At 49.8% G+C, this 24,217-nt stretch overlaps 1 protein-coding gene across 4 annotated transcripts in view; it reads left to right on the forward strand.

The window, feature by feature from the left end:
- Positions 1-24,217, forward strand: part of LOC144104184 (G1/S-specific cyclin-D3-like) — a 325,929-nt gene that overhangs the window by 244,800 nt on the left and 56,912 nt on the right. For 3 of the 4 annotated variants that reach the window (XM_077637049.1, XM_077637047.1, XM_077637048.1), the window contains exons 3-5: positions 1,587-1,666; positions 4,046-4,362; positions 12,703-12,918. In XM_077637049.1, the coding sequence (XP_077493175.1) occupies positions 1,645-1,666; positions 4,046-4,362; positions 12,703-12,918 (555 nt within the window). In that variant the 5' untranslated portion in view covers positions 1,587-1,644. Of the gene's footprint in view, positions 1-1,573; positions 1,667-4,045; positions 4,363-12,702; positions 12,919-24,217 lie in introns of those variants that run through there. The other variant, XM_077637050.1, reaches the window with a different exon arrangement.

Raw genomic sequence — 24,217 nt, forward strand, 5'->3', positions numbered from 1 at the left:
TTCAGCAGACGAGTGCCGCTGGCACTGAAAAAACGCGATGTATGAAACACATAAAGAACACCCTTATAGGCTGCGTAGTGAAGCTGTAATGGAGTACTGCGGATAAAATTGTCTACCAGGCACGTGCACTGAATTTTGAAGCGTGGTAGTACTCAGAGTTCGCCTTCATCGAGGTTCAGCCGGGATCAAAACGCCGTACTTAGGCTTCAGCAGACGAGTGCCGCTGGCACTGAAAAAACGCGATGTATGAAACACATAAAGAACACCCTTATAGGCTGCGTAGTGAAGCTGTAATGGAGTACTGCGGATAAAATTGTCTACCAGGCACGTGCACTGAATTTTGAAGTACTCAGAGTTCGCCTTCATTGAGGTTCAGCCGGGATCAAAACGCCGTACTTAGGGTTCAGCAGACGAGTGCCGCTGGCACTGAAAAAACGCAATGTATGAAACACATAAAGAACACCCTTATAGGCTGCGTAGTGAAGCTGTAATGGAGTACTGCGGATCAAATTGTCTACCAGGCGCGTGCACTGAATTTCGATGCGTGGTAGTACTCAGAGTTCGCCTTCATCGAGGTTCAGCCGGGATCGAAACGCAGTACTTAGGCTTCAGCAGACGAGTGCCGCTGGCACTGAAAAAACGCGATGTATGAAACACATAAAGAACACCCTTATAGGCTGCGTAGTGAAGCTGTAATGGAGTACTGCGGATCAAATTGTCTACCAGGCACGTGCACTGAATTTTGAAGCGTGGTAGTACTCAGAGTTCGCCTTCATCGAGGTTCAGCCGGGATCAAAACGCCGTACTTAGGGTTCAGCAGACGAGTGCCGCTGGCACTGAAAAAACGCGATGTATGAAACACATAAAGAACACCCTTATAGGCTGCGTAGTGAAGCTGTAATGGAGTACTGCGGATAAAATTGTCTACCAGGCACGTGCACTGAATTTTGAAGCGTGGTAGTACTCAGAGTTCGCCTTCATCGAGGTTCAGCCGGGATCGAAACGCCGTACTTAGGCTTCAGCAGACGAGTGCCGCTGGCACTGAAAAAACGCGATGTATGAAGCACATAAAGAGTTAGTCAGGTCGATTAAATTTGAGCCAAGTGAAACGCGCAGTAGCACGCTGTGTCGTTGCATTTCCGAGATATATCCCGCCATGAAACTACAAGAATGCAAGGCTGCGCCTTGCACCGTGGACGGTAGAGGGCGAAAGCTCGTTACAGAACGTGAACCTTCTGTTGCATGGCAAAACATACCTTTGCGCAAGCTCCGGCATAACAAAATCCTTCCCGTGTGTTACCTGGGTTCATCACTTGCATTCATATTCCGTCTTCTTAAAACATGAGACAAATTACGGACACTTAGCTGTTTCGGATTGTTGTGTGCTGCAAATCTGTTGACACCTGAAAATATACAGGCAAAGAATAGCAGGTAGGTGGAGAGGGCTGACTTGTGTAAAACGTGGTATTCCGGGTAATTTTATTATTGCCTCGGGGCAGCATTGAAATTTGGTCGTCTCTTGGTGGAACAATAACAGCCCGTTATTTTTAGTATTAACTAATTTTTTTATTTTGCGGTGCTTTCAGATGCAGGTCGCCGCTGGACTCTGAATGAGAACGGTCACAAACGCAGCATATATTTCGCATGAGCACCACTGCAAGAAAAGGTAACTGGTTTTTCATTACCTCAGGGATTGATGTTATATTTCTTGGTTTAGCGTCCCAATCCATGCATCTTTTTGTTTTATAACTTTTGCATTCAAGTTCTGAAACATATTTGCTGGTGTGTACTTGGAAAGCGTGTACTTAGCCTTTATTATAACATGCAAAAAGCAGCCATTAGTTCTTTCCAACTTATTCTAATCGCTACCATTACTCATGTCAGGTTCAATAAGGGGGGACGAAGTGTGGTTGACTGGCGTTCTAACGTGACCTCTCTGACCAGTCCAGTCAAACAAATCGCAAACACCAAATACCGTTCAATAACGTGTCCTGTGCTGGCATAACGCGAAACGGTCGGAGCGTGCTTTCAATGGAAATGAAACATAGCCATCACTTGAATAATAAGTGGCGGAAAATGCGACCGCGTCGAGGTAACCAGTCCCACTGCCTATCCTTTAAACCACGTTTCTCCGATCAATCCCGTTAACTGGCATGAATAACCTTGAATAACGACTGAACTTTTTAGCTTTAAAATGAATTGCTTACACAGTATCTCCCTTCGTTTATGGCTGTGCTGTACTCAGAAACGACCACGACTTCCTCGAACGTTCAGAGAAGCCTCTGTGACTAAAAGAAAGGTGGTTTTGCGTGGCTGCAGAATAAAAACAATTTAAATACTAACCTCGTCATCAGTGAGAGATTACTTGTGCTGACGAAAGCGAGTCTGGGAGGGAGCATGGAGGCGATGACGTTAGCTGGGCAAGGGGAAACTTTCGCTGTATCACATGCCTGTTAGAGCTTTCAATGAGGTGAGCGTCGCTATCCCCCCCCCCCCCCCCTTCCCAAAGATATTTACCCGTATAGCGTTAGGAGCACTCGCTGGCCTTTGAAAATTTGTTGTAACTTTCACATCTCAAACTTCGTCGCCAGCAGCCAGTCTTACTTATTGCGACAGTGCCCCCGCATTTTTGTTTTTCGGCTTAACTACGCAGTTAATCCCATTTTGATGTAGTGCTTCCACCTCTCCGTATCCAACAGTAAATAACGTGCATGCGCTGACATACTTTGAAGCGAAGTTTGACGCTGAAAGAGAACTACAGGTGCTCCTAAAGAATGACAAAAACAAAAAAACACTGTTGCGAGAGCGGTTGCTTCCGTGGCCGCGACGTCACCTCGCCGAGTCGTATTCGATAGTCTCTCCAACCTTGAGAAGCGCAGAACGAGGGGAGGGTGCGGTAACAAGCTCCGCAAGCACGCGTGCTTGACACCGACCGAGAAACTGTCAGCGTGCGCTTTTCAGCAATCTGAGTCAAATCGGGGTAAAGTTCTGTCGCCCTTGGTCGAAACGCGTCATCGCTTCGGAAACGGAAAGTAGTCCGCGACACTGCCTTCTCAGAGTGAAGAGACGAGATGTGAGAGAGCTCGTTGTGGAAGCAAACGAACGGCTAGCCCACTGGCCCGGTAGCAGCAAGCGGCGCTCCTCCGCAACGGGAAAGGGCGTAGATAGAGGATGAGGAGATTGGACTGGTGTCTAACCAGAAGAGGGGAAAGAGGATTAACCATGCCAGTTGGGAGGGAGAGGGGCGATTGCACCCGTGGAGAGGAACTGATCGAAACACACACGGCAAGAGGTGGCACACGACGACTTGCTCCTCGGACGTCCCGACGAAGACTGCTGTACGCCGGCTCCTTACGAGGGCTTAGCCAGAGGAGAGAGCGGGAGAGGAGGCTGCTTGTCGCTGGGGAGAGAGCGGAGAGAGTCACTGCCGGCGGAGGCATCAAGCGCGTAGCGGCAGCAGCAACTCTCCACCAGCCGCGGTAGAGAGTGGTGAAGCGGAGGGAGCTCGTAATCGCCACTGCTGTTCTCCCTCTCTAACGTACGCTTTCATCCAACCCTCCTTCCAGCTCGCCGAGAGGGCGTGGAGGCAAACTCCGGGCCACCACCATACACACACTCGACGGTTGGCGAGTGAACATCTCGCTGCGTCGTCCTCTCTGGCAAACGTCGTCCCGCACGGCACACGAGACCCGGTCAGCACGGGCCCACGGTTCCCTCTCCCGTGCCCTAAGCCGGTTGACTGCAAGGGCCAGCTTTCTCGGGTCGTCGTTGCGGGAACCGACAACGCAAAGCCTCACTTGCCAACCGTCAACAACCTGCCCCCGAGTGAACCCTCGCATTCTAGCCCTGTGCAGGCAAAAACTAGCCCTCTCTTTCCCTCGAGGTCTATCAGGCACGATCAGCTGAGGTCTGCGATCTCCATCCCATGACTGAGCCGGTGTCCGCAGTCTGTCGTTGCCTAGCCGCTGTCTGAGAGTCGCGCTTGTCTCGAGAGGATTCATTGAGCCTTCTCGCCTTCCATCGGGACCTGTCGCTCTGTCCGCAGACGGCCAAAGCAGCCGTCACCGACGCCCGGGAAAACCCGCTGCTCGGAGAGAAGCCGAGGCACCGGTGAGCTGCCGTGAGGCTGCCGGCATGGCGGAGCTCTTGTGCTTGGAGAAGGACGTGGATTTCCAGGAACGACCCGAGGGCGAGGGTCCCGTGTGCTCGTACAGGGACCCCGCCATCTTCGACGACGGCACTGTGCTTGAGAACCTGCTCAGGTCCGAAGAGAGGTACCCCATCAACCCACGCTACTTTACCTGTGTCCAAAAGGACCTGAATGCCAAAATGAGGCGCGTCGTGGGACGCTGGATGCTTGAGGTTAGTGCCCGTGCTCGTTGCCTCTTCTTTTCCCCTCTTATCGCTATTTCTTTGCTTGTGTAGTGCTAACAGCGCTATCTAGTTTTAGTTGTGGGCTCAGCCGCACACCAAGAGTCCCCCACCCCTGCCCGTTGGGTTGCTGGGCTGTGCGGCGTCTGAGCCAATAAATCTTAGGTACTTTCAGTGGTACAGATTGGCGTAACTTTAAAACTTCCACAAGGAAATGATTTCAGTGCCATTTGCCCCCGTTCATGAGCATGTCCAAGACGCAGTGAACATTCCTCTGCCTCTAAGATCAGGTAGAACCTTTACACAGGAATCTTCTTTGGAATCAGCAGCATGCAACCATGGGCAAAGGCGATGCATCCGCATGTCTTCAAGTGCACTGCACGGTGGCATGGTGCGCAGAGACGCATGGTGTTTGCTCCAGATTCATGCACCCCCGTTTCCACGTGTCTTATGCCTCGTGCTTCCGCGAGACCTTGCACGCGGTTGCGGCAAGTCGGATTGCGTAACCAGGAGGGCGCCTCAGAAAACCGGCGTTGCCTGCACCGTGACACATGTACTTACACCGCTTTTATATCAAGCAAGAGCGTTAAACTTGTTGCTTTTTTTTCCTAACTCTGGCACTGCTGTGGCTCTTCTCTTCGGCCTGCTACGAGAGCTGAGAATGGTCCGCAGTAGTCCTTATCAGTATCCGATTAGGCTTTCGAAGAAATGAGCGCTCGGTTTTACATGAATGCAGGTCATCTCGCGCCACAATGAAGAACGCGCGTGAGGTGGCGCTGAATTGTAAGCGTATAGTACGAAACAAATTATATTCTTCCTGCAGATACAAATATAGATGAGCCGCCGCGGTGGCTGAGTGGTTATGGCGCTCAGCTGCTGGCCCGGAAGACGCGGGTTCGATCCCGGCCGCGGCGGTCGAATTTCGATGGAGGCGAAATTCTAGAGGCCTGTGTGCTGTGCGATGTCAGTGCACGTTAAAGAACCCCAGGTGGTCGAAATTTCCGGAGCCCTTCACTACAGCGTCTCTCATAGCCTGAGTCGCTTTGGGACGTTAAACTCCGATAAACCAAACTATTCAAACAAAAATAGATGTTGAGTGCGAATTTGATAGGGCGCGAGGAAACGAATGGCTTTTGCTTTCTCTTTTTTTTTTTCTGTCACGCCTTTCCAGAAGGGAATGCGCTTACCAGCAAGGGTTTGCTCGTTACGTTAGGGTATATCATCAAGAAATTTGTTAAGACGACGGTAATTTCTGCCTACGTGCGCAGTGAGCAGGCAGGTGGGTTTCTTAGGGGGTCAGGGGCAGCTCGCACCAAAAGAAATAAATAAATAAAAGGAACTAGAAAAACCAATGTAGCCGATAGGCGGTTTCGGCGAACATCGCCGGTGGTTTGACTGAGCGTCAATGCGTATACGACCAACGTCCGAGACACGTTAGCATTGAAGGGCAGCCGATGTAGGGGTGGGGGGATGAGGGGCTCATCAATTTATGCCGGTTTTTATCCTTTACCTTTTCAAGATTTGCGCAGCGCGAACGGGCGTCGTCGTTTCGCTGGCGAGACCAAGCGACGACGATGGTCGTCTTAGTTTTTGCTGCTACTGCAGCTGTGTGCGTCTCTGCCTCGCTTATCGCGTTCCCGAGTCTCGCGGATTTCTTGGTGCATCTGCACGGCCTTCCACATGGCGTTGGAAAGGAGCCCAGCAAACATAGCTGTTTCTTCTTTCTTCGCGGCTTCGATTGACGCAAGGAGGATGACCTTTGCGTACAGCTTCACTCATTTCTTTTCTTTCCATCTTTTGTGTCTATCCTCAGTGACTATTTTGCTTTCTAGAAGATTATGTTCTTTCATTCATGGGACTAATAAGGCAGAACGCGTATTCATTTGGCCTAACAGAATATGCTCTCTTCATTAATGGCACTAATAGACAGAGCACGTATTTGGCCTAATAGATTATATTCTTTTTATTCATGGCACTAATAGGAGCCCGAGGTGCTGATGCTTGTCGCTCCTCTAGTCGCTCTATTCTACAAAGTAGGAAACGGTCGATCCATTTCCTAGGCACATGAGGTCTCCACAACAGAACAAACAAAACGCTTTCTTTCCTGTAATCCTGCTATCAGCTGTCGCCGGAGATAATTATCTGGAGAGAAAAGGCCGCTTTTCACGCCCTCTCCATGTGTCGACGGGACTGGCTTTGGACACCAGTAGTCCGTAACCATGCAACGAGGGAAAAAGTAATTAATTAAAACTTGCCGCCGGTATTACCACTGTAATAATATCTGAGGATACGTAGGGTGTCATGACCTCCTCCTATTAAGGCGCACAGCGTTAGAGCTGGCGTTCGGAGAAAAAGCTGTGTGCGTTGTTACACTAATTCAGGACTGGTTAAGAGGACTGTGACGTCACACGCTGCGCTTTTGAATGAATACGATTAAAAATCAAGTTAAACTGTGAATATGAGGTCGTAGCATGACTCAAATGTCGTTATGACATTTAAGGATGTAAAGTAAATTATTTACGCTTCAAATAAAATTAGGATGACTAATCCCGAATCGAACCAATGACCCTTGGGTTGTTGGTTCGGGTCGTACCCCTAGGCCATTGAAGCACGTTAGTTGGATTTTGGGCAACCTTGCGTGTCTTGTAGTGTATCATGTGGTCTGAATGTATGTGCTTAATTAGGAAGAGGTAATAATTACGAAAGTAACAAACAACCGTTAACGCTTCCCTGTCGTACACTTAAAGGGGGTCTTAAGCGTCCCCCTAATATTTTCTATAGCTGCAGTTCTTTCGTAATCCTCGTGACCTTTTGAGATGGCCAGGACAAGATAAATTGTTTTTAATTTCCGCGACTTGATTACGTAATAAGCCACCCGCAGTGATCTTTTAATGAAAGCAGAAACGAACGCAGGTCAGTATAGATAAAACCTATCGCTCCGGGAGGTTATACACAGTTGTAAAGACGTCAGGTATCCTCTTATGTAAAAAAGAAAAGATAAAGTAATAACGAGTAAAGATGCAAAGGCTTAGTGGAATTCTCGGAACAAGGCGCCGCGTTTGGCACGCTCTTCTGAAAGTGCAATGTTTTCCTCAAAGCTCGATGAAAATAAAAGAAATGAACGCGGAACAAAAAGGCAACCAGAATGAAACAATAAGAAAAAGGCGTCGACGAGCCACAGCTACATACGCCAGCGAAATCACGCTTCCTGCAATAATTGAAAGGCGAACCGCGACTGCTCCTTTCTGCAAGACACTGGCCGGGCTTTTATTATCGTAGCCCTAGCTCCTTAATTCCAGAGTAATGCTATATACAAGTATGTACTTTCTTTCTTTCTCCCTTTTATCGGCGCACTAGCAAAGTCCTTTACAGTCAAGTCAGGTTTCGGCGCTCGTGGCGATCAGCAGGGGAGCCTGTCCTGCAGCGCACGGCGGTGAAGGCCGTCTAAGAGACAGGTGCGACACCGATTGGTACAAAAACGAAAAATGAGCATAGTAGCCCGAGAAAAAAGCACCGCGGGGAAAGATCGGGGTCCGCACTTTTTTTCCTTGCTATTTCTGTCTAACTCTCCCCCTTCCCCGCCTTTTTCTTTTACCTTCTTCGTCACTTCTTTCTGCTTTCTTCGGGCGTTCTTTTTTAGAACCCGCATCTTTCTCCAGCCGTTCTACTCTACCCGCCGCGGTGTGTCCCGCACCGGCGGCTCGATTTGTCACCCCCGTGCTCTGGCTTTGCTAGTTGCGTGCATTGCAGAATGATCTGAAAACCGGCAGGTAAGGAAAATAAATACGATAAGGCAGCACGTGGCGCGTGCCGGTGGAGTGGCTGTTGACAACTGGTCTGGCGTGAAGAACCTTGTAATGACGCGATGATTTAAGGCCTCGCAAATGCGGTTCAAACCTAAAATACTCCGTGTTCTTCTGCAAGGGGTCGTTTAAATACCGGGACTGGTTTTCTCAAAACTTGCGCCGCAACAGAGCCGTGCTTCCTCCGTACTGCAGATAACAAAGAAGATGGGTGCGTAGTCTGCCCGGAGACGTCAGATCTTGTTTCGTCAACGTTTGCAACTTTTGGCTGGAGGCTTCTCTTACTCTGTCCCTTCTTCTTGGAACGCTCGTTCCGTTCTGTCCTATCTTCGACGCTGTTACGGCGAGACGTTAAGGGCAGCTGACGTCTCTCCACGCCGACTGTCTTGATGCCACGGTCTGCTGCTTGTAATCACCGCTACCAGCAAGGTGGTTGCGCTGAAAGCCAAAGCAGTGAATGCGTGGTACAATTAGCATAAAACCCGCCAGAGGTCGCGACGCGCCAGGTGGCTTCGGACTTCAGCCAAAAGGCAGCTCTCTATAGGTTTATTACTTCGCAAAAAAAATCCAACCTCTCGTTGCGTTCGCCGTCAGATGCTACTGGACCTTCTGGAACACGCCTTCTACATGCTACAGAACAGAATTTATTTCAGTACTGGAATCGCTTGTTTGGGCGGCACTTTCCGCCTTTAAGCCTTGTCGGACATGTGGAGTGTCCACGAAGGATCAGTCCACCATTCGTTCGCTGCATATTTTTACTGCACCACTGCCGCACGAAATTTCCACCAGTTTCACATTGACACAAAAAGGTTCTACATGCGTATTAAAGACCTGCGATTATTCCATGCAGTTTTCACGAGGTGCCACATACGTGGGCCAGATGCGCCACCCTGTCCCCGCAAACTTCTTCATCTCATCCGCCCACAGGACATTGTTAATTGGAAATATTTCGAAGAGGCCTTTGTCCTGCAGTCAGCGTAGTCAGGCTGATGATGACGTACATGGGGTAAAGGTGTTCATAACTTTGTCCTTGTCACTCTTTGTGCATGCAGCCATCAGACTGTCATGCGAAGTTCCCCTTTAGCTGTTCTGCAGCATTAGGCTACAGATATAAGTGCATTGTCCTTCTGGTGTCGGCCAGTCATAGTGTCAGCTCATCCAAGTGTCAGCTCGCAGGTGCAGCCGATTCGTACAGAATTGAGCATTCATGACATCCTTTCTGGAAAAACTACCTACATCCCGACCACGTCCACATTGCTGGCCCCTTGGAACACGATAAATAACAAAAAAAATTATATAGAGAAAGTAAGGGCACTCCAGGAGGGAAAGGTGTCTACTTTTTCTTGGTCGCCTTCTTTTACCTCTTCGAGTCCTTCGGGCGATGCCTCTTCAAGAACTATATCTCTCCTTTAGGCCGGATGGGCTTCAGGAGAAGGAGAGAGGCCCGCTTTTGTCTTATCCCATCGTTTTTTTATCGGTACAAGCACACCGGTGATGACTTCTGGCGCGCTTTCACCCTCTTGTGTGTCATCGGTGGGACGAGAAATCGAGTCTGTGCGCAGCCCCGCAAAGCGCGCGAAAGCAAGAGGAATGCGCGCGCTCTGAGATAAGACTCGGACGGACGTGTCCACTTGTGCGGATGCATTGTCTTTACGGGGTGGCGCCTCTTTAGAGAATCACTGGTCTTGGAGTATCGCCTCGTACGGCAAGAGAGAAGTGAGTCCTGACTCGGGAGTCAAGGGCATGTAGCCAGCCTCGCCTCCAGTGTTGGTTCTTCTTGGTGGTTTGGCCGCGAACCAGTGTGAGGAAAGAAGTACTTGTCGAGTGCCTTGTTGTCGATGATAGCCCCCTCACTACGACACAGAGACACTTTGTAATGCGCGGTATAAAATGTAATGAAACGTCGATAGGGGTAATGAACATGCAGTCAGTGTTCCACCTTCTTTCTAATGAACCACGATGAGTGTTTTCATGTCCGAAAAAAGTCTTTGAAGCTAAAACTATATAACTAGGCGTTATTTACTCAAACCTTACGGGCCGCCGCGGTGGTCAAGTGGTTATGGCGCTCGGCTGCTGGCCTGAAAGACGCGGGTTCGATCCCGGCCGCGGTAGTCGAATTTCGATGGAAGCTAGATTCTAGAGGCCCGTGTGCTGTGCGATGTCAGTGCACGTTAAAGAACCCCAGGTGGTCGATATTTCCGGAGACCTTCACTACGGCGTCTCTCGTAGCCTGAGTCGCTTTGGGACGTTAAACCCGCATAAACCATAAACCATCAAACCTTACGGGACGTTGCGTCATCCGACAGCCTTCTCTCTGATGAACAACCTAACTCTAGAAAACAACTCACCATGGCTAATGGAACCAAATACTCTGATTCCCGAAAAGCTACAATTAAAGCATAAAATGCACCGACTCATTACTTATCTGCGAAACGTGTGACAGCAACGCATCTTTTGCCTTTCGTGAAAGCGCTTTCGTGGAAAAATAATCACCTGATTAGGCGAATAGCTGTGAAGGGTCGCCCAACACCTATAGCCGCGCTCCTAGCACGTGCGCTAACGCTTGCGCAGACGCCCTGATGGAAGAAAGAACGAAAAATATGAAAGAACGAATAGTGCTTCATCCGCAGATCGCGTCCGATGCGAGTTCGCGCCGACCGCGTCCTGCGCTCGTCAGCAGGTGTGGGAACGCTGGCAAACGCATCTCTTCTCCCTGACGCCCGTTTTATCTGCTGCTCGGTCCTGATATAGAGCGCACGTGGGCGCCCTTTTTGCGATTTTTTTCGCTCCCTTTCTGTCTTTTTTTTATTTCTCTCTTGTCTCGCTTCTTGGTTTCCCTGATATCACAGAATATACCTTCCCACTACGATCTACTGTCAGCTGTTCTTCAAGGTCCCTGCAAAGCCTAACGTCACAGCAGGCGCGTCGGCGTGGCGTCCCACACACACGCGGCTAGGTCTGCAGGAACACGCCTAAATGGGAGCAAAAAAAAGAGAGAGTAAGTTGACCTCTAGCGCATTCTATCTTATTAAAAAGAGCGCGCTAGAGGACAACTTACTCTCTTTTTACCCCCCTTTTACACCTTTCTGCTTGGATAGGCATGCACGCGTAATACTGCACTGTGCACTTGACGCGCATGTTTCTTCGCACTCTTTCACTTGCGCCAGGTGTTAATCTTTTCTAAAGGTTCATTTTTCAGTACGTTTCGCATAAGAGTCTTTGAAACTCCCGAGCGGAAACTGGGCTCATGGTGTATAAGGTGTGTTTATGCATTTCAGCGCGTTCGCTTTGCCAAAACTCAGGCCCAGTTGATATAAATAGGAAGTTCCTATGAACAACTCGCGTTCTCTCGTTGCCTTTGATCACGTGGTAAGCTCTTCGTTCGTTTTTCTTTGTCGTAATATTTCCACTGGAAGGTACAAAACGTCATTAAAACCGCAAAGACTTGCGCCTGTATTGTCTGTGCACTGCTTCGCAAGAAACTGTGATGTACATATCGAACACATTGAAAGTAATAGCATGCACTGACACACGCGCATAGGCTGATTCGAGTCGATACTCCTTGCCTAAAATTCGCTTTCACCGTCGTATCGCTCTTCATGTCAAACCTTTCTCCGTACTCGAAATAACTTATTCGAGCATCGAGCGATAGGGCTCGCTGCGAGCCGAGCATTTATCTCGTACACATAAGGCGCGAGACAATGGAGCCGTCGATAGCTGTTAGGAAGAAGAAACCGTGATGCCTCTGCTCTGCAAACCGGTTTCGGACAAGTGGTTGATTTCTCTCTGCAAGGACACCTTATGCCTGCTCGTGACGCATGAAACGGAGAAGGTTATTCCTTTTTGTCGTGCGCCAATCTTGCTTAAGATTTTTTTTTTTGTGACAGAGTTCAGCTTGAGGGCCTGTGTCAAAGTTACAGTTTGTCCCGAATGTGCTGCCTCCTGCGCCTTATATCCTGCGGCACGCAGCTGACGTTGAAATGAATGATGTCTTCTGGGTTGAATTCCAGATTGTGTGGCAACTTGCATTTACCGGGGTGTGGTGCTCTCACGAAGGTTTGCCACAACAGCGCGCAGTGGTTTGCAGGAGTAGTGCTTGTAGTGCTTAGGATATCGAAGTCTAGGTATCTCCTGCGTACTTCACACAGGATATCCGTGCTTAAGGCAAAGAGAGAGAGAGCGCATGAAGTCCCAGTAAATAGAAAGTTTTAATGGCCTGAAATCATGACCTCTGCCGTGTACCAATGTGTTGCAGAGCACATTCTACAGAGAGCATTGTTGTGTAGTCTTTAAGTCTGTCTTTCCCAGCCTGTGCAGCGCACGTCTTGCATATTTTGCACAGGTGCTCCAGTCCTGGACCGAACATTATTTGGTTGTAGTCGCCAGTATATAATTAAGAGTCTAACATTTAAGGGTCTCTAACTTAAAGACAGTTGCTGTGCACTTAATTTTGAACCTGCCTTAACACAACCTGTTCTGTCTTTGCTCTCTCCTCTCCCCTCCTTGTTCCCGTTGCCCGCGACAACAGGTGTGCGAAGTTGAACAGTGCCGTCCGGAAGTGTACCCTTTGTCCATGAACTGCTTGGACCGATTCCTCTCGGTGAGGCCCGTGCGCAAGTGTCAACTACAGCTCACGGGGGCCGTGTGCATGCTACTTGCGTCCAAGTTCCGCCAGACCAAGCCCTTGTCCTTGGAGAGGCTGGTCATGTTCACCGACTACTCCATCACCAGGGAGGAGATGAGGGTGAGTCAGCACCCTTTGTTCCCATTCTTTTCTGTTGCGCTTGAAAACTGGAGAGGGTAAGAACTGCGCAAGTGGGATACTGAGGTGAAGCTATAGGAGAGACCGCCTCGTAGCTGCAACTCAATGCACTGGTGTCGGCACGATGAAAATATCTTACTGCCGGGCGGCTAGTTAAGCCGCTCACAGTAACAGATTTCTTCGAGTCCTCTGAAAAATAAAGAAAAAACTGGGAAAATGTCGGCGATGGCCAGTCGTGGGAAACGACTCTGCCTTCAGCACGGCCGCTCCTTTTTCTAACCACTTGAAACGCACGCTGGGGAACCTCCTTAAAGGAGGGGAAGAAAAAGATAGACAGAACAAGATTTGCGCGCATCAATCATGCGCTGTCGGCGGCCCCTAGACGACAGTGCTACCGCCATCTTCTGGGATTGTAACTCTATATCGAGCCTACACTGCACTTTTCGAAGTGTCTTGCCACCGTGCGCGTCCCGCGAAGGCAAGAACGTGCCGTGAAAGTAAGAAACAAGAATAAAATTTGACGGGGACGCCGGGAAAAGCAAAAATTCAACGGAGAGAAGCCAGTGAGCAAGGACGATGGCGATGCCCCTGCGCAGATAAAAGGAATGCACGGCAGGGCGCGGAGCAACGTCCTCCTAAACTGCCCTGATAGTCTGGCGTCGCGGTAAAGACCCCCGGACAAGTGCACAGAACTGCCGGTTCCTGCACTTCTTCCGTACTTCTCAGGCCTGTTTGCTTTCTGCATTTTTGCTCTGTTTACCCCTTTTTGTTCCCTCCACCGCGTAGGACTCTTTGCTGTAAAGATGCGTCGGGAGGGCCATTGATGGATTGCACACAAATGTACGGAGCGTGCGTTAACAGAAAACGGGCCGTATCTAATCGGACATCATCCTTGGCGACGTCTCTTAGCAGGCCAGGTGACATCAAAGGACCGCGTGAAGGAAACACACACACACAAAAAAAAGCGAAAAGTCCGCCGTTCAGCATTTTGTCCTCACTCGAGTCCCTTTTCGGTGTCCCGTGCTCGAGTAGCTCGCTGACCCTCACGTGGTTTGGCTTCAGTCAGGCGTCGCTGGGATCTCCCATTAGCTCTGCTTTGTGGCAACTAAACCGCTCCAGTTTAACGTGCTGTTCCCTCTCCTTGGTACCTCCCTTGGAAAATTGTTTTATAGCTAGTTATAGACTTCCTATAGACTCTATTGCCTTCCTATAGATATTTCGTTTTTTCTATTCATAGTCCATAGGCTGTCTATAGACAAAAGTCTATTAAAAGTGTATGTCCATAAATCTATAGATTGTTTATAGACTGTAGGATTTTTATTGCCTATACACGGTTCTCTAGGGTTTGTCTATAGACAGTCTGTAGACTTTAAGACACAAGTCTATGGGCAGTATATAGACTGTCTAAAGAAATTTTTGTAAGGGCTGATCTTCTGTCACTTCATCGCCGTTATTATATGGGCTATGTCTGTGGAAGATAGATGCTAGGATTAGTTCGGGTTGAGAGTGGAGGTCCCTTGCTTGCTGTGTTTTCCTCTGTCGTTTTCCTCGGTCGTTGAGGGTATACGTGAGATAAAATTTTGAGCGTAGGTTGCCGCCAGTAAGGAAACTATTACTGCTATGGAAAGAAGAATGACAGGCGTAACGTTGAGACCAGAAGCGGGCCGAGTGGGTGAGGAAACAAACGCCAGCCAATTACACCCTAGTCGAAATCAAGAGGAAGAAATGGGCTTGGGCAGAGCATGTAATGCGAAGGCAAGATTACCGGTTATCCTTAAGGGTAACGGATTGGATTCCAAGAGAAGGCAGGCGTAGCAGGGGCTGACAGAAAGTTAGGTGGGCGGATAAGATTGAGAAGTTTTCGGGTATACGATGGCCGCAGCTGGCAAAGGACAGGGTTAATTGGAGAGACATTGGAGAGGACTTTGCCCTGCAGTCGGAGTAGTCAGGCTGATGATGATGACTGTCATAGAAAATAAGCGGTACATGGTTAAAGCCATTCAATGACAATAAGATGATGCCTGACAGCGTAAGCTGCCGCGACCATGTCAGTGCCCTTATAAACCATTGTGACCCGAGTCGTGAAGGCGCTGCTTTTCACTTACAGAGCCGCAGTGCTAAGATAGAGCGAACGGCTGGTTGCCTTTAAGCGGGACGTGGCCGAGAAAAAGTGGAGAGATACATGTGACGCGGCCCAGACTGCCTTCACCAGGACAGTTGTGCGTGCGGACGCGGCTGTTTCCGCGAAGGATTGTTTCGTTGGCAGTTGTAAAGAGCGCCGACCATTATAGCCGCTCGAAACTTGTGCCCGTACAGTTGTGTCGAAAAACTCCAGATACGGACGACGGCAATGAGCTCTCTCGCGCAAGCACCAACCTGGCGAAGCGGTACCCTTGATACGGTGGTTATCACGCTGAGTCGTGAAGAAGGCGCCGGCGTCACTTTCGGTTCTTCAACCCCTTGTGTGGCGGCGCCGAGTGGTCACGTGACCAGGGAGGGAGGCAGTGCAGGGCAGTGAATGTCATGGCCGGATTTATGAGCCCCGTCCTCTTGAGTCGCCTCTAGTGTACGCCCGTAAACAGTTCTTTTTTCTTTCGGTTTTATTACAAGTTCTCTCAGAGACAAAGGCTCGTGATCGCTGTGGGCGAGCTGCTTGGCATTCCACTGTTTCATTTCGTTATCGCGTTTAAGACGTTACTGGATTGGTGTCACTTCTCCTGCGGCTCCTTACAAAAATGGTCTATAGACAGTCTACAGACTTCTTGTAGACTCTATTTCCTTCCTGTAGATATTTATTTTTCTCTATTCTCACTCTATAGACAAAGGTCTACTAAGAGTGTATGGCCATAAATCTATAGATTGTCTATAGACTGTCGATGCGATTTGTATTGCCTATAGACTGTTCTCTAGGATTTGTCTATAGAGAGTCTAGACTTTATCGACATAAGTCTGTGGACAGTCTATAGCTGTCTAAAAAAAAAAAATTTTGAGGGGTAAGCATTGATCATTAGAGTCTTGTTCTTGTTAGTGCGCCGTTCAAACCGTATCGAGCTCCTTTACCGGCTTGGCGGTTGGCTGAAACTCCGTTTTCCTGCAGCCTTGGAAGTATCGCTGAAACTTGATGAAATTTTGTGACCAAAGCCGGGAAACCGTTGTTTCATAGTCTCTGATTCCTTCAGTTCTCCACTTTTGGAATTATTAAAGATGTTTCTACAAGAGAAAGGGTCCGTGGTTTCCTGGCTTGTTCACGGGAGTTTCATGGCCCACGCATCTATATCGTCCCGAGCCGGAGCCGTTCGGCGCCTCAGCTGTAACCAAACACCGCCGACAGCCATCATTACAAGGGCGCAAGGAGGAGGCGGGAGCGATAACAAACACATTGCGTCGACCGGGGCAGCGCCTCGAATCAAGCGGCTAGACAAACAAAGAGCGCGCGGCAACACATCGCACCGGTTTGATTACGCATCTCGACCTCTGTGTGGGGGTATGGACAGGCAGCCCCCTTTGTCGCATCAACGCAGAGGCCGCGCCGAAACAGCTTCTACGCCCATCGTGCAGTGTGGTAGCCGGCCCAGATGACGGCTACGATGCTTCCGCAGAAGCAGGCTCATTCCTTCGAGAGCAGGGGCTGCAAGTTTATGGCCTTCTGTTCGACTAGATGCCTCCGGCGCCACGGAGTCTGAAAGTATGGCACGCGCAGTCTGCAGGCGGTCGCTAACCCTTACGGGCGGTTCCTCGTAAGGCTATTGTGTGAAACCGGGCTGGTGCTCGTGGCTTGTGCTTGTTTACGGAAAGTGCAGGCGGCGCCGTGGCCGCCGCTTCAATGAATGAGGAGGCTGGGGAACGTTAAAACACAGGGGTGCGTGCGTAGGGTAGTTGTGAGTGCGCCTGAATGAAAGACTCGCGTATTAATGAACATCGGCATGTGAGGCAGCAGGGCTAGGTGAAGCCCCCCCCCTATTGGCTACTGGTAACGGCATCGCGAGGGTCACAGCTAGACTGCTTTTGTTTACCCTTTGTTTTGTATTGATGTGAGAAGCTTGCATTGCGTGCAGCGTAGAAATGACAATCAACTGGTTAAAAGGAAGCAAAAGAGAACCTATAAACCCATTAGCTAGAGAGCGACCGTCGTTCGAGCAAAAGTATTTGCTGCGTCTTCGCATTGTGGCCATTTCGCAAGGACAGATGATCTAGATTGCCCCACAACGTCGTCATTCGGCCTTTGTGGTAACATTTGAAGCCACCTATTGAAGGTCCCAAGACGCGCTTTGCTTCTCTTCGATATCAGTCCGTCAGATTTTTTGCCCCTCGTTCGCTTCGAACAAGGTCAATTTCTGTCCAAAAACAGGGCCGGAAAGGGGGACCTTTTTGGCGGCGAGTCTTCTACGAGACGCGACGCGGTAGTCGCGTACGCCTTGACGCAAGTGCCAATTAGCTTTCGTTGTTCAAGGCAGGGCCACTGGTGGGTCGTTCAGATAAAATGAGATAGCGAGGAATCCCTGCTGTTTGCGCTCACCCAAGGCGCTATAGGAGAGTCGCCGAGGAATGCGAATGATGAGGGGGAAGAGGGGAGTACAGAAACAGCTGAATGGCAGCCGCACAGCAACAGTGCCAAGACTCTCAAAGAACAACACGACCTCCAGCCGCACCCAGAGGGAACGCAGAAGAAGAGGATGGCAAGGGCCGAGAGTGTGGAAGTATGTGGCCGTGAAATGTCCGTCTGTGCCGGCCACTTCCGGTTACCCTGGGACGGAAAAGGGCTGGATAAGATGATGAAAAAAAAAGAGAGAGCGAAAGAGGAGGCTTCATTCCCGCAACAAAACGGCGCAGAAGGAGGCACTCACTATAGGCGGTCTTGGAGGAGGGAGACGGCTTGCGGTCCAAACCGTACCGCCTGCCCTAGACTCTACGAGCACGCCCCGCTTTTCCGGACCAGCTGGACCTTTCTTCTGCGTCTTCTATCTTTCCTCTCATCCCTCTTTTTCTTGGTCATACTTCGGAAGCCAGAGAAAAGGCCAGCGCTAGGATCGTCCAGCTTTCGTGCTCGTGAATCTACATAGTTTCGTTTTGTCTATGCTCCTCTTCTCGGGGTGTTCCTCGCGGCCTCCCCATTGACCCGGAGTTCGTCTTGCACGCTGGCGCAGCAGCAGAGAGCGTTGGCTTCAATTGCGGTTCTCGGAAACGGCCGTAGACAAACAGACGCCCCACATGAGAGCGCGAATTCTTTTTTTTCTTCCTCGCTCTTGTTGCTTTTACTACGAGGAACGTAGAGCGTTCGCTACCCGCCTCTCCACATTATGTACACACCAAGGCGCTCCTCCTCATTCGCCTCTGCCCTACGCTTCAGCCTTTGTCCAAGGCGCCGCAGGGCGCTAGTATAGCTGGTTTAACCCAGTCTCCGGCTCCTTACGTTGTTTGGACTCGGCCTGCGTTCACCCCGATGACGTGTCTGACCCCTACGCATCCTCACGGAAAGCCCGTTCCTCTTGGCGAGAACCGTTCTGTGAACTCTTCTCACGGGCTTCTGTGCTGACGTCGTCGCTTCTGTCAGCTCTTATGACGTAGAGTAGCTGCCATAACTTCCAATTTTGTTTTATCCAGTAATGAAGAGCTAGTGCGTATTATTAAAGGAGCTTAACACCGAGATAGTTTCACAAGTTCTAACGAGATTTTTATAAACTAACTAGGAGACAGGTACGGGCGAATCTGCTAAGAAGGCTAGTTGTTCAGTTACCGTCCGCACTTTTGCTGTGCGGTACTTTAGTGTCCTAAGATCTTGCGTGCCTGCGTTTTCCTGTTCGAATGAACCCGGCGCGAAAGGAGTGTAAATCGAACCTGTGTTTACGTCGCAACCTGCTCTCCACGAAAAAAGACACAAAAAAAGAAATAGATTAAAAGTAGCAGGCGCAGAGTCGACTTTTAAAACTCGCCCCTCCTGTCGCTGAAACAAGTCGAGCAGGGACCGAGAAAAACTGGTCGTGAATCCTCTGGGATGTTTTGCTTCAGAACCAGTTCGTTGCCGTGTTTACTGGAAGCAGCCTTTCGAAGCGAAGCTTCGGGTGCGGTTTGGAATGAATTGTTTGCCCTAAAGAAAAGTGGCTTCTTTTATGCGGTGTGAGAACGCCATTGCGAATGCTGCTTTTGTGCAAATTTTGGCGTCTTTGATCTTAAACGCGCCCACTATCCGGAAAGGAGCAGGAAAACATTGGCCAGTTTTCGATTTCCTACCCCCCCCCCCTCCCCGGCCTTACGTATTCACTAAGCACATACAGAAAATGTGTTTGCACCCTCTGAACGGTATGAATGCGAAGGTTTTGATCTGAGTGCTTCCTGCATCCAGCGTTCAATGTTTGTCGTGTGAACTTTTCGGAAATGCTATTCTCACGACATTTTATAAGCGTGTTAGCATTGAGCTTCTAGGCACAGTCTCCTGTGAGCTGGAAAATTATTGGCTTGTACACCAAATGCATAAACTATGTAGAGACTATAACTTTTTTTGGGCGGTTGATGCAGCTGACTCCAGGAACAGACAGCGTGTGTAGAGTTTCTGATTAAAAGAAAAATGCGGTTTCTAATTAAGGTGCCACCTCTCGTTCTCGTGCTTTCACTAATGACTGGTTGTAATTGGTCTCTTTCTCCGAGCAAAATGATCAAGGGCTTTCCAGTGCGAGTTTTGAAATCTCGTAGTACTTACAGGACGCGAATTACCATGCTATATAAACGCCGCCTGACTGACAGCTAAGCCAAATTTCCAAATTAAGGCTCACAAAGAAACATGACCACAATTCAGCACTGACCTTCAATAACCATCACGAGAAGAATGTACTTTGATGGGACAGCTATTAAACTGGCAAAGAGGAGCTAGGTTCAAACGCAAGCCTGATGAACGAGCAGTCATTACCTGAACAGGAACTACTGTCTATGCCGTTGTTTCCCGTCATCTGCTTCCTTCGTCGCGCAACTTCAGCTAGCTTCTATTTAGAATTAGGCCTTACGTGTAGTCTTATCAAAAGACCACATTCCCGCAGTCTTTTTTTTTACGTTTGTGAAACGGCCAAAGCTAGCCATAGCCACGAAAAGATGAAGCGGCAAGTTGGCGGCCGGTGAGCGAAAAAAAGAAAAAGAAACGGTCCTTTCTTGTTTGGTGGCAAGGAACCGAGGGTGGAGTAGAAGATAGAGAGGGTTTGTACGTGGTGTGGGAGAGTTTGAATAAGCCGACTGGCATCGCGGCGACTATGCCAAGATGTTGCCGCCGTAGCCGACGCCGCCGACGCCACTCGGATGCTCGGAATGTAGACGTCGTATTTCAAGTCTCTCCGGGAGCAACCCCTCCTTACCCCTTTCCAGACTGAACCCCTCACTCCCCGTAGCAGTCGCTAAGCTCCCCTCACCCCCACCCCCCACGCTTCTACGTTTCTAACCCTTCTCGTTCTTACTCCCTCCGACGCTGCAGACCCAACCGTCCCGCCGTCACAAACAGATCTCATCTACAAGCCGACCAAACCCCGAAGCCTTATGGGCACCCCAACAAACACCCTCCCTCCTTCAAAAGAACCGGCCTCAGCTTGAAGCCAACCCATCTCTATTATTTTTTTTCTACGGCAGGGGCAACCGTGTAGAACTATTTCGAGTCCTGGGTAGCCTTGATTGTGTATTGTATATGTCCAGGCAGCGTCAACAGCTACAAACAAACGGTCATTCGAAGGGCTCGCCTGACGTGGACACGGGGGGAATGAAAGGTGGATATGCCACCGGTTTTCCTCGGGCTCTGGATGTTTCCACCATTGGGGCAGGGCTCCAAATAACAACAGGATCGGAGAATGGGAAGTAAGGACCAGTTTGAATCTTTGTTTTGCTCTTTGACGACCGCCCAGCTTTCTGGAAAGATTCTCGTGGGATGGGTCCGCTTTGAGAAACATTTGAAGCCCGCTCTGGAAGCGGCGCAAACACAGAGGAAAAAACACGGGAAGTCACACCTGCCCGGAGTTGCGCAACTAGAAGGCAGAAATATGCGACAGGGTACACATGCTTCCTGTTCCTCTACTCACGTCCGCTGGCGACGAATTTCCGGATGAATACTTCAAAAAGAAATCTCGAATACAAGAGAATGCCGTGGTGGCAGTGATGCGTGAAGACAGAATACGTTGCCGCGAGATATATAGATGACTTCCGTTGTATTACGTATTGCATGCGTAGTTTTTTTTTCATATCCTTTCTTTTTATTGGGGAGAGGGAAGTAGTTTCGCGGGCTCGGAAAAGAGGAGAGGCTTTCAAATGTGCCGCCTCACCCGAGTTGATGTCGTCAAAACGCTTCCGTCTTCGGGGTGGGATTCGAACCCGCCCCCTTTGCTTTCGTCTCGGGGAATGGACGCATATAGTGCGTGAGGAGTCGCTCGCTAGCTTATGGTGGCTCCCACACCGGGTGCCATTTTCTCGTCCTCGGCTTTGCATTGTGAGTCGCATTAACGCCTCTCCCGTTTGTTCAACGCGGCGTGAAGCGTTTATTCTTCTGTAACAGAAAGGGCTCGAGCCATCGTCGCTTGAGAGCTACGCTCGAACGATTACATGGCGTCGCGGTGAGGGCGCGGGTAAGGGACGCGAAGCCCCTAAATGCGTTTCTTAAAACCTTTTCCAGCGTTAGATGCATCCCGCTTTGTTCGAGTGGACGCAAGCTGCCCATTTCACGGCCTCATTCAGGGCGCAACCCTTTCTCAGTGCTGTCGTCAACAACGTTGATAAGTTATGACTCTTAACTGCCTCTTATAGGTGGCGGCGACGAAATGGCTCACGGGAGCAGGTTTAGAGAGAATCGCCTCTTTGGTTCTCGCCGGATGTTTGCTGTTGTTGTTGTTGCTTGCACACGGAGGCAGCACACAAAGAGGCCGGTGCTGCTGGCAAAAACTTGTAGCTCGCCGAGCTCGATCTACTGGGGCTGCTGGGACCAGTGGATGTAAACCATGCTCCCCGGGATACGACGTAGAAAGGGTCCTCTCGTTTTTTGTGCATTCGAGTTATAATTCGTTTTTTGGGGAAAGGAAATGGCGCAGTATATGTCTCATATATCGTTGGACACCTCAACCGCGCCGTAATGGAAGGAATAAAGGAGGGAGTGAAAGAAGAAAGGAAGAAAGAGGTACCGTAGTGGAGGGCTCCGGAATAATTTCGACCGCCTGGGGATCTTTAACGTGCACTGACATCACACAGCACACGGGCGCCTAAGCGTTTGAAATGTCAATTATTACTTGCTCAGAGAAAAACCATCAGTAATCTTTAGTTACATGACCGTAATGGGTTCCCTTCTACATTGCCATTTAGAAAACCATACTGCGCGAAAACTTCTCTGCCCGCAAGGTGTCTTGGGACCGTCAAATGCAGCTGTCGTCAACATTCTTTATGCCGCGATAAATTTAAAAATTTTGATGTCTCTCCCGCCAATCCCGCCGGCTGTTCTCAGCGTTTTCTTGCTCACGGCCTCGCCAGGACTCGTCCCTTGAGTTCCATGGTTCATTGCTGTTCAGAACTTGCAAGTGCACCATAGCGCATAACGAAATACCAGACCAGCAGTTGATGCATGCATACCCCTACTCAGAGCGGTTATTACGCTCAGAGGTCACTGCGACCTCGTTTGCTAGCCAGAACGTTAACATTCAGGAGTAGCGCTCCAGGATGTGGGTAAGGCCGCATTACTATTATGGTGCAGACAGAGAACGACAAACGCAACGAAAGGAATAGGATATCGAACCATGGCTAAAGATGAGTGACCATGCCCGAAGGGTTCGCTTATTGCGCTTCTTCGAACGCTGCCAACGCAAAAATATCAGATTCGCTCTGAGCCATACGGCACTCCCTACTTTGCGTAATGCCGCTCGAATCGTATGCCTAAATGTGGGAGAGTGAGGTGAAGGAAGAAAGAGAGAAAGGGCGGAATAAAAGCAATCATCGCTGGGACGAAAGGCTGAGGCGTGTCCACCCTTTTTGTACCTGGCATCAGGGGGAGCCACGCAACAAACTCCCCTTTCCTCGTTGAAGCCCACTGCCAGCGCTGACATCTGTCGGCGGCGGACCGCGTTTCGGGAGGGGGGGGGGGGGGGGTACAAAAACGTCCTGCAATGTGAAAAGGCCTCCTCCGACCGCCTTGATTTCGGTGCCTGGCGGCTCGAACGGAACGAATCGGCGAGGATAAACAGAAGAAGAAAAGAAGGAAGAAAGGCAGAAACATAGAGAGCACCCAGGGCGGGAGCCTGGAGGAAGGACGCTATCGAAGAATACATAAAAAAAGAGAAAAACTAGCCGTAGAAAGGAGGTTGTTTTGACGTCTCTAAGGGGTCGTTAGGGCGGAAATATGAGGATGGTTGTTAATCACGTCTCCCGCCGCTCAAAAAAGAAAACCGCCCCGAATGTCAACCTGACCCGCCATCCTGGAAAGGGTTAGCCCCCACTTGCTTCTTTCTTATATTTGTGCGTTTTATTTGTACAAAGAGCGTTCGCCCCGTGCGCGTACTGTATGCACGAGCCGTGAACTGCCGTCCCGCAGAGGCCGCTCCTGTAGATTCCCATTGGGCCTGGCATTCCCGGCATGCGATGGTGGTGGAATGCTGGCGCATTTCTTTCTTGCGCATACGTGTGTGTTTGCTTGTTCCCTCGAGAACGGGAGTCCCGGATTTTGGCGGCTTTTAGCTGTAATTTATGCAAGCCGTATAGGGTGTCCAGATTTTGACGACCGCCAGTGTGTGAATCCGAGCAAGTCTGTAGATTCCTGCACATCCCGGAAGATTCATTCGGGCGAGGTCGCTGTCGCGCCTTTCCTTTCTTCAACCCCCCCCCCCCCCCTTTCTTATTGCTAAGCCTAATTCTATCATGCTTTCGAGTGGCAGGAATGAACGCCTGGTTGGAGAACGGGTTTTGAGAAAGAAAATGAACCACGGTAAACACGGAGCGAATGTGCCGTTATGCTTTATTAATCTTTCGCATTGGTAAGGCGCCTTTTGAATTGTGTGCGTGGATACGTAGATGTAGAAAGTGTTTTGAATATTCTGCCTACATCATCGCAGGCGCGCATCCAGGATAATTCATATTTTGTTAGCAGGTAGAGAATGCTGAAAGAACCTGTTGCCTACACTGCCAGATCGTTTTGTGATTCGTCCGAGAAGGACTGAGAGAGCGTCACTACGTCACACGAAAAGGAAAAAGAAAAACTCATAGGGGATAATTTCGTTGTGGAATGTGCAGTGCCGTTGATCTGTGATCATTCACCCATTTGTCTTTCCTTATTTTTCCCCCT

The sequence above is a fragment of the Amblyomma americanum genome, chromosome 9 (assembly GCF_052857255.1).
Source record: "Amblyomma americanum isolate KBUSLIRL-KWMA chromosome 9, ASM5285725v1, whole genome shotgun sequence".
Classification (NCBI taxonomy): Eukaryota; Metazoa; Arthropoda; class Arachnida; order Ixodida; family Ixodidae; genus Amblyomma; species Amblyomma americanum.